Raw genomic sequence first — 19183 nt, 5'->3', positions numbered from 1 at the left:
TTAATTTTTCTTTTTTTGTGTGTAATAATATAAAAAAAAAAAAAGAAAAAAATATAAAGAAAAAAATATGAAAACAAGCAAAGGTGTACGTGTTGTGTTCAACTTTCGTTGTGCAATATTTTGAGTAGATAACAAGAAGGATGAATAAATAATGTCGGAAAAATGACATTGTTATGTTGTTGTACCATCACAAAATACGGTTTATTTTCTACATGTAACCTTTATGGGACACATGAATGTTACATTGTGTGATCCTTAGGCCCAGACGAGTAATTTGATATGTTCTTTATATTGAAAGTGCAGCATGTTTGAATTTGACCCCCGTATGATCCTGTGGGGGTTTTGGGTATCGTTTTTCGGGTCGCGGGTTTAAATACAGTTTAACAGACAAAATATTTTGAATTCAGTATACCCGATTTAACAAAAAATTGGTTGCCCAGCTTTTGCGCGAACTTGACGCTTAAATAAGCAAATTATTTCTAAAATAAACCAGCCTAACATTGACTTTTCCAATCAAACATTGTAGTCGGGGCTGTATCCATCGGGGCCGGTGGGAAAAACTGCGCCCCCCCCCCCCCGCCCGAAATTTTCAGGGAGTAAATGGGGACGGATACTGAAGAGTAAATTGTCCTTAAAATGACTGAAATTTACAAATGGTGACGGAAAATTTGGCTTTGCCCCCTCACACTAAAATCATGGCAACACTACTGGTTATGGTTGTAGTCTCCGATTGCAAATAATAGACTACAAATCTACCCCCGCGATAAATCTGGATTCAAACAAATAGATACACATTTAACATGATTTAGACCATGCACTTGAGAGTAAAGGTCAAAACGCTGTGATTCAGTGAACAAACTTACGGGCCTATAGGCTATATTTATAAGGACTGCATGGTCCGATCTGGGATATACTGACCAACCGCGAGATTTAATACGAAAACGAGGATTCACAACTACTAGTTCTTTAGTTTGGAATGGATCCTACGAATCGGACAGAAAATTATTATATATAAGATATATCCCGCGATGCAAGTGCGATTTAAAGTTCGGAGTCGTGTCACTTGACTGCCAGTTTATACCATCGTCCGACAGGCACCATCACAAAGGTAGAGTATCAAGATATGTGGTATAACTCACGACCGCACAGCGTCACCATCCCTATATCTTTGTGTCAGATATGTTAGGGTGAACCACTAGTTGTTCAACAGCACAGCATGGTGATTTAGTAGTTTCGATATTTTGGAAGACAACTCAAACAGCTAAATTAATAACATGATCGCTGAGCTATTAGCGATTAGTTTTTAGCCGGGCTATTTAGCCAATGAGATACCAATACCAATCGCTTACCGCGCGGAGTTATTTTGTGATCCTCGGCAGCTGGCGGAGCTTTTTTTAGACCGGTTTGTTTCACTGCCTATACAAAATAATTATTTACCTGTTGTAGACAATGTGGACCGGTGAGTCAAATTAAGAAAAATAAGGGGTTAACCTACTACTAATAGCAACAGAATCCACATTTAATCACAACATTCAATTACCATTCATTTTTTTTTAAAAAGCATATTAAATAACACATCAAACATGTCCCAAAAAAGTCCCAAAAAATCCAAGAAGTTGAACATTGCTTATAATACTTAATTTGCATAAATCCAAAATGGCTCTTTCGCAGGGGGTGAAATTGCAAAGCTGGTATGGTTATATCTTGTTAAAAACCATACAAATGTGTGTTGCTCTCATTATAAGGATTACGAAAAAGTATAGTTAGGCCTGTCTTCGACATGGGATAGGCAAAACAGTCAAAGGTCAAATTTTGAGATCTACCGATCTACCCCAGCCAACAATCTAACGTTGTTACAACGTCGTATAAAAGTTATTTACGTAGTACTTAGAGATTGTCATATACGTAAATATTACGTAACTCGTATTCATGTTGTGGCAATGTTATTTTGATTTTGATATAATCATTGTTGTTTCGACGTTTGACACCACTAGGGAGGTCATACCTGGATCTGGATCTGGTTCTGGATCATTTATACTCCAATTAAGCAGTGAATTCTGCATCACACCTTCTTGTCATTTCGAGATATGAAAAGTTGACCCGGGTCTTATAATGAGTGTCACCTCGGGTGAGGAAATATGTTTGATTATATTCTTTACTTTTTGCTCTTTCATGTGACACCATCGTCGAGGCGAGGGTAATACCTTCTTGGCATTCGAGATATATCCATTGAACATGTTGAATGCCAAACGGTAGCTGAGTAAAGAAGTATGTAAGTAAATTATACTAATATAGGCTGATGGTGATTTCATGGTTCAGCGAAAAGTGAGGTAGCACTTCAATTACATAGATTAAGGTTTACGTGCAGGCTTTTTGGCTAAATGGGATATATGATATTACAAAAATATTCTCGATATTCCCTGATCATTTATGTAGTCACAGTAAACGTGATCGCTTCAACCAATACTACTTACAGGTTTTCACAGGACCCAACACTGTTATTGTTGGCGTTTTTACGGTTCATGGCTTATTTTTCAATGGGTTTTTGTCTGGTAACCGTGAACGTTGTGTATACTGGCACGTCTGAACCCTGGATTCTGCAGCTTCACTGAAAAGAGGTTGAAGGTGGATTTCTAAGGCGAAAAACTTTATTTCTATAGGTTAATTCAACTCTACTTGCATGGGAAATGACACTGGAAACGGAAACGAGTGTACTATGTGAGTAAAATATCTATAGGGCTAAATAATTGATATTGAGAACAGAAATTTAAAAAATTTAAAAACTTAAAACCGAATATTAAGAATTGAAATTAAACTCGACATATATATAGTGTATACGTGGTGGTATGATCTCACATTTATGTAACTGCTCTGGCATTTCATATTGATTATAGACGAAATGTATGACAGTTATGAAAAATAACACATTTTGTTGATCATGTTGGTACACGATAGATAACGAGATAAAATGCAGAAGAACCTTTTTCAGTATTTATTAACACAAAATAACTCATGCAAAGATTCTTATCATTTGATTGGTCAATTACTATTGAATATTTTATAGTACTGTTGAATGTTTATGAGTTCAATGGTAAGAATATATTCGGCATGAACTGAACAGTTCATATTTCACTGAATGGAAATATTCTTTCCATTGAACGAATAAAAACAATATTTGTCACGTTTTTTTTATATAACTCATACAAAGATTCTTATCATTTGATTGGTCAATTATTATTACTAGCGGGACACCCGCGCTACGCGCGGGTCCCCGCTAGATGAGTAAATGGGAGCGTTCACTAAAACAGGAGGAATTACTGAACAGGTAGAATCATTGAAAAGGTAAATTTTATTTATCTGAACCTGACCATATTTAAGCCTACGTTTCCATTTGAACTTCTTTCTTTCTTTTTAGTTTTTTCTACATGGGCCAATTTTGTTCCATTAAAAAAAAAATTCTGCTGCTAAGCTTCCGATTTTCCGTTACCATGTTTTTTTATTTATTCAACCCCGTACAGCCTGTTTGTACTCATTTTGTTTTCTTTTTTATTTATAGTAGGCCTACCTCTTCATGTTGTTTGTACTTTTTAACACACATTCTGTTTCCCGTATTTATTACGCTACGGTCGCTCACCCGTAATATCATTCATTACGTGACTCTGCGTCGTTTACGCGTGCCATGGCGTAGTGCTGCGTTCCCCGCGCGGTATCGCTGCGCTACGCGAGCGGCTTGGCATTAGATACGCCCGTGCGACGCGCAGGCCTATAGCTTAGTAACGGACTCCTTTTTTTGTTTACCTTGGATACCTTGGATAGCAACGGACCACATTTTCACTGATTTTGAGGCCAATTCTTGACCGTTTTCAACCAAATAAAGTTTAAACACGTTCCCGTATATTCATCGATCTCCCGTATGAATTTGGTGACATTTGGATCGAAACTGACGGAGCCTTTATAGCATACATAGATAGATAGATACATAGATACATACAACATTTCCCTATTTATAGTAAGATTCTTGCTATTTATAGAAAAAGACTATTGCACTTCGCGCCAGTGCAATAGTCCTATTTCCATTGCACCCGCAGCTACCATGGCAACGCTGAGACGCGAGCGTATATCGCGCACGGAGACTACCCCGACTCGCCAGTTATAGGTATAGGGTGTCGCTTCTAATGTAATGTTTTGTTTTTCTGGTGATTTATAAAATTAAGGAATTTTTATACGAGTTATATAAAACAAATATTGAATGTTTTTATTCGTTCAATGGAAAGAATATTTTCATTTAGTGAAATATGAACTGTTCCTTTAAAGCCTCGTTGAATGGAACAGTCTTTATTTCACCTCATGAAAATATTCTTACCATTGTACTCATAAACATTCAATATTTGTATACTAATTCATCAATATCTGGATTTAGTGATGGAATGTTGAAAGAGGCTTTCTTTGAGCTTCTTCGCTTCTTTCTTATTTTTTACTCCAGCTCCAGTGTACCCTCATTAATTTCTATGGGTTTTTATGGATCTCTCTTAGCCACAGGGTTGGCTACAAAAGACACAAAGTATACCTTAGGATAAACTGGCATGAGTGCGCTGACCCCAGGTTTTCAACATTACAGGATTGTTTGTGGACGGAGGTCGGGTGAAAAACGAAACTACGTTTACATGACTTTGTCGAAATTCGTCGTGTGACAAGAATGAGTGTATAGATGACTAGGGGGAAGCTTACTTATTTGTGTCTTCTAGTTATCCATCATATACCCTAGGCCCTGCATAACGAAATTCAACAATATTCAATATCCAAAGCAATATCCTCACTACAATAGGCTCCCAAAACAGAACTCCCACCCCACATAATCGCAAATTGACACGAAAGCTTCATTCCATGAAGCATTTCTCTCGTATTTGATCATCATATCCCGTCCAGCTCACATTGGGCGCCCCATTCCTTTTTTAAAGGAATTTTTATTATGGATGCATTGAAATAGGTATTAATTTTACTTTAACTGTAACACCAGCTTTCGTGCCCCTTCCTGTGGACATTGGCCTAATCCTACCCAGGATAATATGCATGAGGTGTCACTGGAGTTGGAACAGATATATCAAATATATTTTGGTATGTAAAGAAACCTAAAATCGTTAGCTTTGATAAACTAAAATCATTGAGGAATGTTTGGTATTCATGCACGGTACGTGTACTTCTTTTCAATCTTGAATAAGCCAAACGAGTCCTCCGTGGACAGAGTGAAAGACGGGTACATTTCTTAAAAAGAGCATATCTTCAAAAGTTGCAATCCGATTGAAATACTTTTTTCAGTTTATTAAAGCTACCGCTTACAGGTTTCTTTACATACCAAAATATATTTGATCAACTTTTTAAGATAGGAGGGCGCGATAAGGGTTCTCTTTTTTGGGGGGAGGACACCCTGTACATTATAGTCTCAGTTTATTGGTCTGGCTTGTGCATCAGTATTTTATTTTCCACAGATGAGATAAGCTGTCAGCGTGTATCCTTTATATGGACCAAATTAAACAAACAAAAATAAACGCCCTAGCGCCGCTATCATGATAAGTGATTCGCTTAGTGGCCCTGTTCCACAAATAGCGGGTGATATCTACGACATTCAAATGATGACACCAAATATGCCCTTTTCAGAAAACGCATGCCTCCAGTGCACTAACCCTTAAAGCGTTATATTATATTATGACTAACAAAGGTTCGCTGAACTGTTAAAATGCTTGCAATATCCATATCGGTCTCTGCGAAACAATATGATCTCGTGGCAACTATGAAGTAAATTAAATCTAGAAACAAATTGAATCTATAAGTATTGACAATTCGATGCATGTCACACGCACGTCAAGACGTGATCAATACCATATAGGTAAGATGGGCTGACACTTCTTTAAAATATAAAATACTTATAAATACATTAATCTTATATGCATGAAATGGAATAAGGAAGGAAGTGTAGCAAGCGGGGGGACAGTGTGGACGAAGTCTATGGGCCCCGAGGGTTCAAGGGCCCCGAGCACAAAAACGAAAATTAAATAAAGGCTGATAATGGACCGAGCAGGGCCGGATTTACCATTGGGCCAGATGGGCCCAGGTCCAGTGCCCTAAAAATTTGGAGGCCCACATGGGGCGGCACGACACCCCTTATCATGCTTATAAAAAGCCCTTGGATCTCCTTTAGTACAACCCATGTCATTTCTCTTAATTGTCAGCTATATTTGTCTCAATATTTGAGTGCAAACACTGTACCGCTCCCCTCTAAACCACCCAAGTTTATTAGTGAACATAGATCACTTCCAAGACTTTGTGTGGTAGGCGGAGGCCTGCTTCAAGGGGTTTATCGCTCAGAATCTCAAAAATGGAAAAACAAAAGGGCCTCTACCTTTCCTCGAGCACTACTAAATTTACATTGAAAATTATTTTATGAAAATCCTCTGGACGAGAGCCAAGCATAATTTCATACGGCCTTAAGCAGAACAGTATACGATACCCAAAAAGAAGAATATGAAGGACTGGCACATCTCTAAATTATCGAGTACAGGGCTTAAAGCCAGAACCACCTATGTCCATTTTCTGTTCTCAATTACATGTGACTTATTTCGGTAACAAATGGACGGTTAATTCCGCCCTCTATATAAGAAAATGTAAGTGACTTGCATGATGGTCACTTGCGCGCATTGCGTCTAACTAACAAAGTGACCATGAATATACTTCAAGTCACTTGCATTTATTATGGAGGGCATAATTAACCGCCCATTTGTTGCCGAAATGAGTAACATGTAATTGAGAAAACAAATGGACATAGGTGGTTCTGGCTTTAAGCCCTCGCATGTCAGTTGATCCATTTTGTCATACAGGGCAGAGTAATCAGTGAAGTTAGGGAAGCCTTGATGGCTGTATGGGCAAAATGGGCTGTTCCGGTTGAAATCCATTATACACCCCCATAGAAAAAATGATTTTAATCTCCCACACAGGGGGTGAAGATTTGAAATACAGTTACCCATTCAGGTAATCCCATTTGAAATTCACACTCTAGCCCTATAGTGTATGGAAGATTAACTTTGTCTTCCAGGGGTGTGGATTTCAACTAAATTTAGAATAGCCTCAATGTAACTGGTCATTCAACGCAAAGTGCATAAACGAATTGTGAGATAATTATCTGCTGGGAAGACAAAACAATGAACAGTATATTAATACACGAATTGAATATTTCCAATTTGCTCAAATTGAATGTAGCGCTTACAAAAGTACCGCGAAAAGTACTGTATTAGCTTAATAAAGGTTAAACCGCTAGAAATGTTATTATTTATTTTGTAGATAACTTTAAAATAGTAATGTCTTACGTAATTAATTTGCTTTGTAGGCCTATGTGATTACGCTGGCAAGCACTGTAGCTTGCAAGGAATGAAATATTCATCACGATTATTGTCAAGCAGTATTAAAGTCATCGGGACATGCGCTGTATAAGAAACTGCAACCGGGGGTATGCGCAATCACTATATACATAAGGGCTAACAACTGGATGCTATGCTAAATAATATACTTTATATTAAGGTGTATTACTGTTGGTATTCTGAACATGCTGAAAGGAGAAGATTAATTTTTTGCTCATGAATGTCTGCAAGCATAGCTACGTAGTAGTTACCATGGTTTCAGTTTTACTACATACAGGAGCAATTGTGATAATTTTACCTCTGTGAGTTAGTGCACTTCACCATGTTCACTCTAATACTAGTAATATGCAATTCAGTTGGTTACACACTTAAGATTTTGTCGATTCAAGCTGATTCACATAAGCACGAGCAACGCTGAATGCATTACGAAGCTACAAACACCGGGACACTACGTGTTACGGAACGTAACATACATACTAGTATTTAGGTTGTACTGCAGTATGTGTACGTTTTTATACGCAAAAGATTATCATTTATATAGCAAAGCAGGTATTGGTATGTGAATACATAATGATATTCGCGTTAATGCATGCATGACTATACTGATTTACCAGACTGATTTATAAATTAGTTTGTCGTATATTTTATCGTGAATGATGTAAATATATTTTATGAAACCATGTACAGTCGTAGTTAATAACCAATATTTATTTTCCATATATATAGTAAAAGGTGGCAATAGTGTAGGTTTTCAAGCGTCAATGCCCGGATCTTCATGCATTACTCCGGGGCATTGGATTTAGCCAGTGACCTATATTGTTAAATAATTTATCTGTTGTTCTGCTCCTGCAGGTCTGAGGTGTAACGATATGTAATTGGAAGTACACCGAGTACTGTTATTATTCTTACTATAATCGTCATTTCAAGGTAAGCTAATTTCTGAAGATAGAATTTTCCAATTAAAAATCGATATCCAATGTACATTGATTAATTTAAATTAACTAACGTCGCGTAAAAGACATTGAACATTATGCATACTGGCAACATATCGAATTCAGTCAAACTATACATGTGTCTTGCAATGACATTAACTTAAACTTACATGAAATAGGGATTTAACATTAATTAATTTTATTTTCAAGTTCAAGTATAGGATTTCAACGATCAAGTGTGCTCACGGTCAAGACGTATATTATTATACAGGGTGTTTCAGAAAGATTCTTACCGACGTTAGTTTGGGTTCCTCTGCGTAGTTGTAACGATGTAATTGAAACAATATCCATTTGAAATCAGTTTACAATACATTGATCACGATTAAGTTCATGATACTGACCTGTCCATAAACTGACTAGTCTATTACACCAGCCCGTAAGTTAGCCATGTATTTGTGTGTAATAGTTACAATTTATCCATCGAAAAAAATCATTATCATGGATTACGGGCCGGAAATCGTTGTATTTCCTAAACATATTTGAGTTCCAATTTGGATATTTATCCTCACAATGACTAAGCAAAAGAACCCAAAACTAGTTGCAGTAGCTGTCTCGGAACCGGTTCGTTTACATACAAGGGGTTTTTGAAATCACTTATGTAAGCATAATTTAGGTCACTATTGCACTAAGATTAACCATTGTATTTTACGGCATCACAGTGACTATTGAATTAAGTTTAGTGGACCTACTTTGTATTTGATTTTCAATTTGGATATTTATCCTTAGTCAAGTTCAGTTCTGTTCAGTTTTATTTGATGTGTGACCTAGACGCCTAGTGTTTCTTACAATGACTATGCAATAATGCAAAATAAGTGTTCTGGTACCATGTTGCACCCAGTACGATTGCTTACATACAGTCTCCTTACATAAAAGTGATTTTTTTAATTATCTATAGGTTAATCAACGCGTATTACTTGTTGGAGATAAATTACACAAAATAATGCACGCGTACTGAGATGTTGAATCGTCTAATGCACGAGCCCCGAAGGGGGAAGTGCATTAGACGCATCAACATCTCAGTACTACATGTAGTTCAAGTGCATTATTTTGTACAATTTCTCGAGCAACAAGTGATACGCATTTTAATATTAACCTATTTCATACACGAGAAAAGAATCTCGTGATTTTTTGCTATTTTTATAACAAAATTGACACTAAAAATGTTGGAAGAGGCAAGAAAATATAATTGCATCCACCCGCAATTAAAATGAACGCGTCCGAAAGCACCTCGAGCACTACGCAGAGTGCGCGCCGGGCAATCATACAATATTTATGCACGGCTAGTAATTTTCTAATGGAGGCTCTGATTGGTTCGCACTATCCATGAATTATAGGTTAATGAACGCGTATTACTTGTTGGAAGAGAAATTAGACAAAAAATGACGCGCGCTGATGTTGATGCGTCTAATGCACGAGCCCCGAAAGGAGGAGTACATTAGATGCATCAACATCAGCGCAAGTGCATTATTTTGTCTAATTTCTCGAGCAACAAGTAATACAAGTTCATTAACCTATTTAATACACGACAAGAAAACAAACACGTGATATTTACTTTTTTTATAACAAAATTATCACTAAAAATATTGGAAAATAGAACCAAATATAAATGCATCAACCCGCCCGAAAAATGAATCAAGCCTACGAGACGCGAATGCGCGCGAAAGCACTGCGCGTAGTACGCGGAGTGCAATTAGACACAATCAATGCATGGTTTGGATTTTTCTAACGCTTGCTCTGATTGGTTCTCGCTATCTAAGAGTGTATAAATTATAGGTTAATGAACGCGTATTACTTATTGGGAGAGAAATTAGACAAAATAATGCACGCGCGCTGATAGTTGATGCGTCTAATGCACGAGCCCCGAAAGGGGAGTGCATTAGACGCATCAACATCAGCGCAAGAAGAAAAAAACGCGTGATTTTTACTTTTCTATAAAACAAATTATCACTAAAAATGTTGGAAAACAGAACCAAATATAAATGCATCAACCCGCCCGAAAAATGAATCAATCCTACGCGACGCGAACGCGCGCGAAACACTGCGCGTAGTACGCGAAGTGCACAATATACACAATCAATGCATGTTTCGTACTTTTCTAACAGCTTTTCTGATTGGCTGCTTTGATATAGGAGTGTATGAAATTTATATAAATAGGTCACTATTGCTATATCATAAGTTAATTCACCATTGCGCGGCTTAACAATATGAGCTTAAGGTTTGTGTGTAAATATATATAAATATATATACAACATGTATTACTTCAATACTTGACTATTATTAAGCATATCACCTCAAAAATAAGCGCAGCAGAAACACGTTATTAATGTTTCTACATGAATGGGCTTTATTAAAGCATCAAAAATCAAAAAAACGGAATTGAAATCGGTCAATGCATTGTGACATGTTGTGATGTAGTGTCAATTGTAAGATGATCATAAATGGAATGCAAATCTGCCACAAATGGCTATAATGACAAAATTGGCTCATTTCTAGATTTTGAAGGCTTATTTGGACGCTTGCTTGAAAAAGCAGCGTTAATTTAAGTATCACAGGTTAAATGCCTATCTTTTCTGCCTTCGTCAAAGAAAACATAATTAAAAAATCTATAATTGAATAATTATAATAAATTAACAAAATTATACTATTTTAACAATTTCGGCCAATCTGCAGACAAATTAAAGCTGAAAAAAATGACTTAGTTCAGCTAATTAATATGCAAAATTGACTATGCCAATAGAAAACCGTACATGATATCAGGATGCGGTTTTTTTTGCACACATATGTAAACAAAGTTCTTTCAATTGATAACAAAAAATACACAAAAAGTATTTAATTATGCAAATTAGCTAATTATGTATTCATGATATTATTATGTAAATTAGGCATGAGTAATTTTTGGGCTTTTTTTTCAATATTTAATGAAAGTCTTTTCATTCATCATAAATTTGTCAAATATGAACCTGTTATGATATTGAATAAAGAAACTGCAGTTAATTACTTAAATATAATACAAAAATATAAAGTTTGACTTTTTTACGGTGTCTGGAATAGAATTTTCATTTTTTCTGTAAACATAGTATGTGTCACCATTGCTCAAAGCCAAATCAGAAAAGTAAAAATAAAAATTCATTTGCAATGAGACTTTAAAGTAACATTTTGTTATCTGGATTAACATGGGAGGACAAATGGTAAAAGGAACCGCCATTCCACTATACCGCGTATACAAAAATGGTGTGGCCTTGGACACACACAATGGCTTAGAGCAATTGTGGTTTGGAATATTACTCCCTTTAAAATCAATTTGATAATGTTATGTTTTAAGTCGATTTCCTCAAGTATGCCATTCGTTGTCGTCGCAAATAATTTACATGCTAAGAAAGATGAGTATTTCAGCTAAATGCGCGCGCTTTTCAATTTACTGTTATGCTGGCATGCACAGTGTGGCAGAATAATTGTGCAGCCACTGTGACATCCCTACAGAATTATACCTGTTTGGTGAATATCAATCAAATGATTGACTTATTTGATTGCTAAGGTTATTACATTTGATGAGCTAGCGGTACACAGTGTCATATCTTCATGGCAGAAATCGCCATGGTAGGTTGAATCCACAGCCACGCATGGCCATTTTAAGGCTACTGACAATAGCCTGGTAATTGACCCCTCTGTGTGTGAGTGAGCATGTATACGCCATGAGGTAATCTGCTTTTAGACTGCCTCCGCGTGTGAGTGCAGCTAGCCTACGCTGCGCTATAGTTCGGCACATATAAAATCAGATTTTTTTTGTCAGTTTTTGAGCTCAATACGCACGCTTCTTTCTCAATACGCAAGCTAACGACTATCATATCCTTTCAACACATATGTTCAAGTGCAAGGAAAAAAATATGGCTTCTTTAGAATAAGAAAATTACGGGAGATATTCATCATTTTCTACCCCGGTATCCAAAGATTTATCGTCTGAATATCAAATCGTGCATAGCACATTCACGTGTATCGATTCCGTGTATTCATTTTAGTGTCCCTGCTGTACAATGTAATTATTAACCAGGCGATGTCGGTGTGCGGTGTTTGTGCTCAACTATTGAGAAGAAAATCATCCCACATTCATTTATAGGGAAATGTATAGGTTCAATACGCGAGATCCCAAGAATCATTGTAATAGGTTTTATTTACCCCCCTATGTGCATGATTTTCACTGGGATGGGGCTACTTTCGTTTTGACCTATTAATTGCCGTAACTCAACTACAATACGTGGAGATATACAGCGACTAGTGGTTTCCTCGACTTATTTACAATAAGCTCAATGTATTACTTTGTAGATATAGACTGTATTATTAAGCAAAATAACCAAAATTGAACAAATATAACCTGAAGCCTCTGACTCGCCTTAAAATCCTGAAGAAATTAACATTTGTGAATTAGGGGAAAACCTCCAACTAATAAACCATTTTCATAATCGCTAAGGAATCGGATAGCAACGTTTGCGCAGTATTCTTTGTGGGACCTGACTCACCTGAGACCACATCAGACATATCGAATTGCATTCTGAATACGCCCTTCTGAATGCCGTTCTGATATCAAATAATTTAAATAAAAATCAATAATAATTCAAACTATTTGATATCAGAAGGACATTCCCCGTATTTAAAATGCAAGTTGATATGTCCCACAAAAATACGTGAAAACGTCGCTATCGGAGCCCTTCAGACTTCAACATTGCTTTTATAATAATGTCAGATTATAGTTATAATATAGGCCAACTCAAAAGGAAACAATTCTGGCTTTTTTAGATTTTTTCTAGGTGTTCGATGCCAACAAACTGTAAAGCAAACGATCCCTAGGTCATCGATCGGACAGGAAAGTCCAAGGTTAGATACGGACAAGGCCCGGAAATGGTACACAATTGAACCAAATCAGACAAACTTTTGGATTAAACTAAGTTTAAGCACTATCATTCGGAAATGATTCCTTTGTTGTTCTTACTACCATATAGTACTTTAGGCTTTATATCTTGCTTTCGCCCTTCATGTCAGTAAAGCTATTCATTTTTGTTGCATACATAATATCGATATTCACAGCAAAAGTCAAGTACAATCTATAGTACCAAAGTGACGCTTTTGAAAAAATTGAACTTCTCATCTTTATAACTTTTTTTATTAGAAACTCAACATGGATGATAACAACCATAATAGGAATAAAGCCAAGGATCAAAATGGAGATGCCGTTCCTGATAGTGACGACCCCAATATTCGCATCGTAGGCGATCCAACAACATCTTGTGGATGTGGAGCCTGCACTCCATCGTGGACCCAGTGCCTTGCCAATCCAAAACTGTTCACCGCACATTGTACCGCAATAATATCTCTTTTAATTTGTTCATTTGCTTATCTGGGTGGAGTTCTAACTACAATCGAGCGTCAATTCCAACTGTCCAGCTCAGAATCTGGGACGATTACCATCATTAATGATGTTGTCAGCCTTTGTCTTGTTTTATTTGTGAGTTATTTCGGACATAATTCCCACAGACCACGATGGATTGCGACTGGTGTACTTCTCTCAGGATTTGGGCTATTTCTGTTCTCAATGCCGCATTTTGCTTCGGATCCCGTAGATTCCGATTATCTTTTGTATGGTAAGACAGAGCAAGGAGCCAGTGATGAATGTGTTGTTTCCAGCGAATATGATGAATATCAACCAGTTAATTCTGGCGGGAACTTCACCTTGGCAAAGAACTCCACCATATATGATGAATGTGAATCTTCTTCAGGAGGTCTGGGAGCTATCTGGTGGATTGTAATTGGAAACATTTTAGTAGGAATTGGAAGCGCGCCAATGTACCCTTTGATAACGACATACATAGATGATGCGGTTGGAAAACGGAGACTTGTTTCTTACATGGGTATGTTTGCTAAATTTAAAAGAAGGAATTTTGATTGATAAAATTTAGGGACAATCATCTTATACACAGGCCGAGCTCCGGTAATATTCTCAAAGGTCCGTTCATACTACGTCGCAATTGCTTTGCGATGCGGTGCGTTGCTGCACTGCATCGTACTGCAAAATTTAGAGCCCCTTATAGATGTTCCTTCCCTTCCTTACTTCGTTGGGAGTGCCCTTCTAAATTTCGCAATTCAGTTTCTATTTTGTGTTATATATACCTCATATATAGATTCCTGTCATCTGATTGGTTAAAAGTGCAGTTATTGAATTAGCTATGCCTTCCTTTTTAAGAATTACGTAAAAACTGAACTATTCCCCGGCCAATAGTCTTATAAAAAGACTGTCCCCAGGAATAGTCATTTTCACTTCATCGGTGTGCGTCCCGATCAAACTCTATGCGCGCGATAGCGCAATATCTGCAATTTATTACATGATAAAGGGCTTTTGGTTGACGATGACGTGTTAACATAAGAATATAATAATATTTCAGGTATCTTGACTCGTCTTATCTTAATTTTTTGCAGCTTTCCTTTTCATGGCATTTGCCATCGGGCCATCTTTTGGATTTCTTCTCAGCGCTCAGACAACCAAGCTTTATGTGGATTTTGATCGCGTTCCTGCCGATGAGATACCAGATATAGAGCAATATGATCCTCGCTGGATCGGAGCATGGTGGTTGGGGTTCGCCTTTTGTGGCGTATTCATGATGATACTAGGTATTTACCGTTAAAGGGCATTTCGTGATCCACAGCCTCATCCCCCACTTTTCTCAAAAAAAAAGTTGAGATTTTTATATCACTGGAAACCTCTGGCTACATAATGTTTATGTACAAAATATTTCTTGCAGATTAATTCGTTTTGCAAAGATATCGTGAAATTTGAATTTCGTTCTGGTGCACCAGAACGAAATTACAACGCATTGTCTATGGAGCAGTGTAATACACATAATCATGCATAACTCGCAAACGCAAAATCGGAATCAACTGAAATTTTGGGAATAGGCTTTTTCGTGGATATGTACTGAAAAATGTCATAATAAAATTCCCTTTAAAAGGGAAAGCCAGCCTCAATGTAGAAGAGGTCTTGTAATTAGTTTTGGTCAATGTGAAAGGCATTTTTAGGATCACGCTTACATCTACATGACAGTCCACCAAACCATCAACGATGAGAACATGCACACTGAAACAGCAGAAAACATTAATTCCTAATCTCATGTCAACTCTTTTAATTCATTACATGTACTCCAAATTGTTCTGGTCTGTTTGTTTTGTTGCTGTTGTTGTTGTTGTTGTTGTTGTTGTTTTTGTCTTTTCAGCTTTTTACCCACGATATCTCAATTTCCAATTTTGTAATACCAGAACTTACGAACTCAATATCTTCGCTTAGGAATGTCCGATTTCACTGCTTTCGATATATACACTGCCGGTTTGAGTTAACTTTTACATTTTATTTTAAAATAACTTAATTAATTCGCAATGTATAGTTTAAGCCTACTATATTATAATAGATAGTGGCCAGCACATTTATAAAGGACTGGTTACTCACTACAATCTTTACTCTTAAACTGTGTTTTTCTGAATGTGCTGATCATGTTGATTGCTAGTCGGAAACTCCTGCGAAGCTATGGACATGGCATCTTACATACTCCATTCTAACAGTCTGCCTAGTGCCTTGTGTGTTTTCTCTTCAATCATTTTGTTGAATGTAATTTTATGAATCAAATAGTTATGTGTCATTTTATTTATAATAAAGAAGTTATTAAATTAATAAAGTAAGACAATTTATTTATCTATAAGTGCATGTCAAATGGGGTACATTGTTCAATACTATATGCATAAATTATGCCCATATTATAGCTAGGCCCTAAAAACTTTATTTTGCATCGGATTTTTCCGTTGAAAAGACAAAACTGATGTTTATGATAGCAACCATTTCATCAATAACATTTTGAGTCATTTTTATCCATAAAACGACACAGGATATGATAGATAACTACTTTCACATCAATATGGTCCATATGATCACAGATTGTTGAGAATCTGTGATATGATCCGGGGATATGATGAAGATTTTGATTCTATAGATCTGTTATCAACATGATATCACGCTGTTCAGTGGTCAAGGAGTAAGGACCCCCGGTCAAGGACACTGATATGACATCATAGGTGATGTCAGATTTTCTTCTGCTGACCATATGATGCTATATATATTAACTATTATTGTTACATTTAGGCCTTTAAACTTTTAAAGTCATAATTAATTAGTTCAAACATAACTTTGGTAATACTCACTCGTTTTCGTTCGTTGAAACGGCAAAACATACTTACTTTTCCTAACAAATCGAATTAAAATATTTAAAAAAAATTTAACCACAAAAAGTAAAAAAAAAAAAATCATTCCAATACCACTAAAATATAATCTCTTGAGTAAACTGACCCCAAACCTGAACAGGTACCAGCCCTGAATGGGCTGGCGAAAAGAGGATGCTAGGATCACGAAATACTCCTTTAACATACAAGCACCAGGGTTTCAGTTATATCTGTATAGCAGTGTTACGAACCATTTTACTGTATGCTACAACATAATACAATACCCGTCTTTTTATTTGACATATTAAAGCATATGTGACCCAATCTGATCAACACAGGCTAAAGTCGGAAATTTTGTGAAAATTGAGTTACTACTATTACTAACTTGCTCAGTGCATACAGTTACTGATGTTGAATCCTCACGTCTCTTGAATACTTGGTTGCAACGTTATAAACCTTTTATATGTCCATTTTTTAACAGGTGTCACATCAGGTTTGGTAATTATACAATCTAAAAGTTTCTGATTTGCCAAAACCAATTTGAGGAAACTTACTTTCTTGCTGACAGTTTCATCAGTGAACCACAGACTTTTTCAAAGCTTGATGTTGTTGTGATGATCACACAGCTGATGACTGGCGGTAAGTTATGTCACTTCCGGTAGCGATGTTAGTCTTGCAGTCTCCAATGAACAGTGGATCAAACACGTGTCTTAGATTGACGACCCCTTCGTCACCCCTTCTCTAAGTCACGTGTTTGATCCACTGTTGTAGACTTTTAGCAAAACTAATATCGCTAACGGAAGTGACATAACTTCCCGCCTGTCATCAGCTGTTGGATCATCACACAACAACATTAGGCTTCAAAACGTCAATGGTTCACTGACGAAACTGTCAGCAAGAAAGTAAGTTTCTTCAAATTGGTTTTGACAAATCAAAAACTTTTAGACTCCATTTTCTTATGTTTTTTTTAATCTTATTGGTTTTTTTTCTTCTCACTTTTGCTTATATCTCAGTTTCATTAATGCCGACTTTAGCCTGATTGGACCAGATCCGGTCGCATATGCCACACCCGGGATGCCACAACATCGATAGTTCAAATCAATAAGCATAATAAGTATGGCAAACGTGCTTGTCATGCTTGTCGATGAAGACAACATCATTCTATGCGTCGATATTTCAATAGGCTATACCGTATTAATGTTTGCAAATGTAACATGTTCTGATCTATTTCAGCTATACCGTGTTACATTATTCATTTCCTTGGACCTTTTGATGTATTGTAATAAATAATAGACCATTCCTATTATTGACACCTTCCCGACGTTGATGGGGTGAACATCGGATCGATATCACGTACTATAAAACAACGAAAACGAGGACAGGAATCCATCGTCACGTGATTATAACGAAAAAATCACGTGTTACCAAGATTGACCTCACTAGGGAAGCCCCATACCGCGGAAACATGACATGTTGCCTCAGGGGATCGACGCTAAGTCAGGTACCGCGTGAGCAAACTAAAAAATAGCGCAAACAGCGCGAGCGTACACAAAAGAAACTTCTCGCGTAAGATAAGCGATGTCGCCAGGTCTGTACGCTGTACCGGCGTCAGCTGAATTCGAGTACGCTTAGAGGGCACAGGCATGGAAATTCCAATCTGTGTATTAATAATCTAAGGGAAGCCCTAACCCTAACCCTATCAACGACAGGAAGGTGTCAATTATATGAATGGTCTATAGGAATAGGATTTTACATTCTAAATCTCTGCTGTACAGATCTATATCAACAAACTAAAATCAACTCGCGCCCCTAGTCAACATCACTACCCACACCCGGTACCTTGATCGAGAAGTCTAGCCACAATATTTTGCTCACTGATAGCTTCACATCGAATGCGTAAAATCGTGTGCAAATTCGAAGCTAGAGTTCTTGAGTAACCGGTATCCACAATATGCATGAGGTGTCAGTAGTACCTGTAATAAATATTTTTATGCCCATAAATTGTGAACCGTTTCGCATTGCATCATGTACAGGTATACCAATGTTCTTCTATCCAAAACTAATGGTTGATCATTCATCAGCTGTAGAGGAGGACGACAAACCATCTGGCGATGACGATGGAAATGATTTCGCTGCAGCTCTTAATCAAAGCGTGTTCGTCAAAAAGGAAGGACAAAGTGGAATCATCGACGTTATCAAAGGTATATTCAATAGCTATTTAATGGTTGAATCTAAACGTAATAGCCTTTTGCTATACGGTGTGTCAATTTGACGCCATTGACTACATACAGGGGTGTCTTATTCCCATGACACAACCTTTTTAAAATCATAGTGTATTTTGGCAATCTAATTAATTATAGCAAAGATGGAAAAAGTGTAAGCTAATTCTTGATTCAGTAATTTACATATTGTTTTTACTATATTTCTAAATGTAATGATGAGAAGTATATACAAGTATACATTTTCAGAAAGGAAATGATGCAAGGAATCCAACTAGAAGATTCCTGCAAATGTGAACAGTTTTTGATAAAA

At 36.8% G+C, this 19183-nt stretch overlaps 1 protein-coding gene across 1 annotated transcript in view; it reads left to right on the top strand.

Annotated features, from left to right (window-relative positions):
• Positions 1-2442: 2442 nt before the first annotated feature.
• Positions 2443-19183, top strand: part of LOC140158704 (solute carrier organic anion transporter family member 2A1-like) — a 29983-nt gene continuing 13242 nt past the window's right edge. Inside the window, exons 1-5 of the mRNA XM_072181890.1 lie at positions 2443-2718; positions 8262-8336; positions 13563-14301; positions 14867-15058; positions 18685-18852. Of these exons, the coding sequence (XP_072037991.1) occupies positions 13572-14301; positions 14867-15058; positions 18685-18852 (1090 nt within the window). The 5' untranslated portion in view covers positions 2443-2718; positions 8262-8336; positions 13563-13571. The remainder of the gene's footprint in view (positions 2719-8261; positions 8337-13562; positions 14302-14866; positions 15059-18684; positions 18853-19183) is intronic.

Source organism: Amphiura filiformis, chromosome 8 (assembly GCF_039555335.1).
Source record: "Amphiura filiformis chromosome 8, Afil_fr2py, whole genome shotgun sequence".
In the NCBI taxonomy this organism is placed as follows: Eukaryota; Metazoa; Echinodermata; class Ophiuroidea; order Amphilepidida; family Amphiuridae; genus Amphiura; species Amphiura filiformis.
Note: the sequence above shows the minus strand (reverse complement) of the source record. Positions and strands in the feature narration are given on the sequence as shown.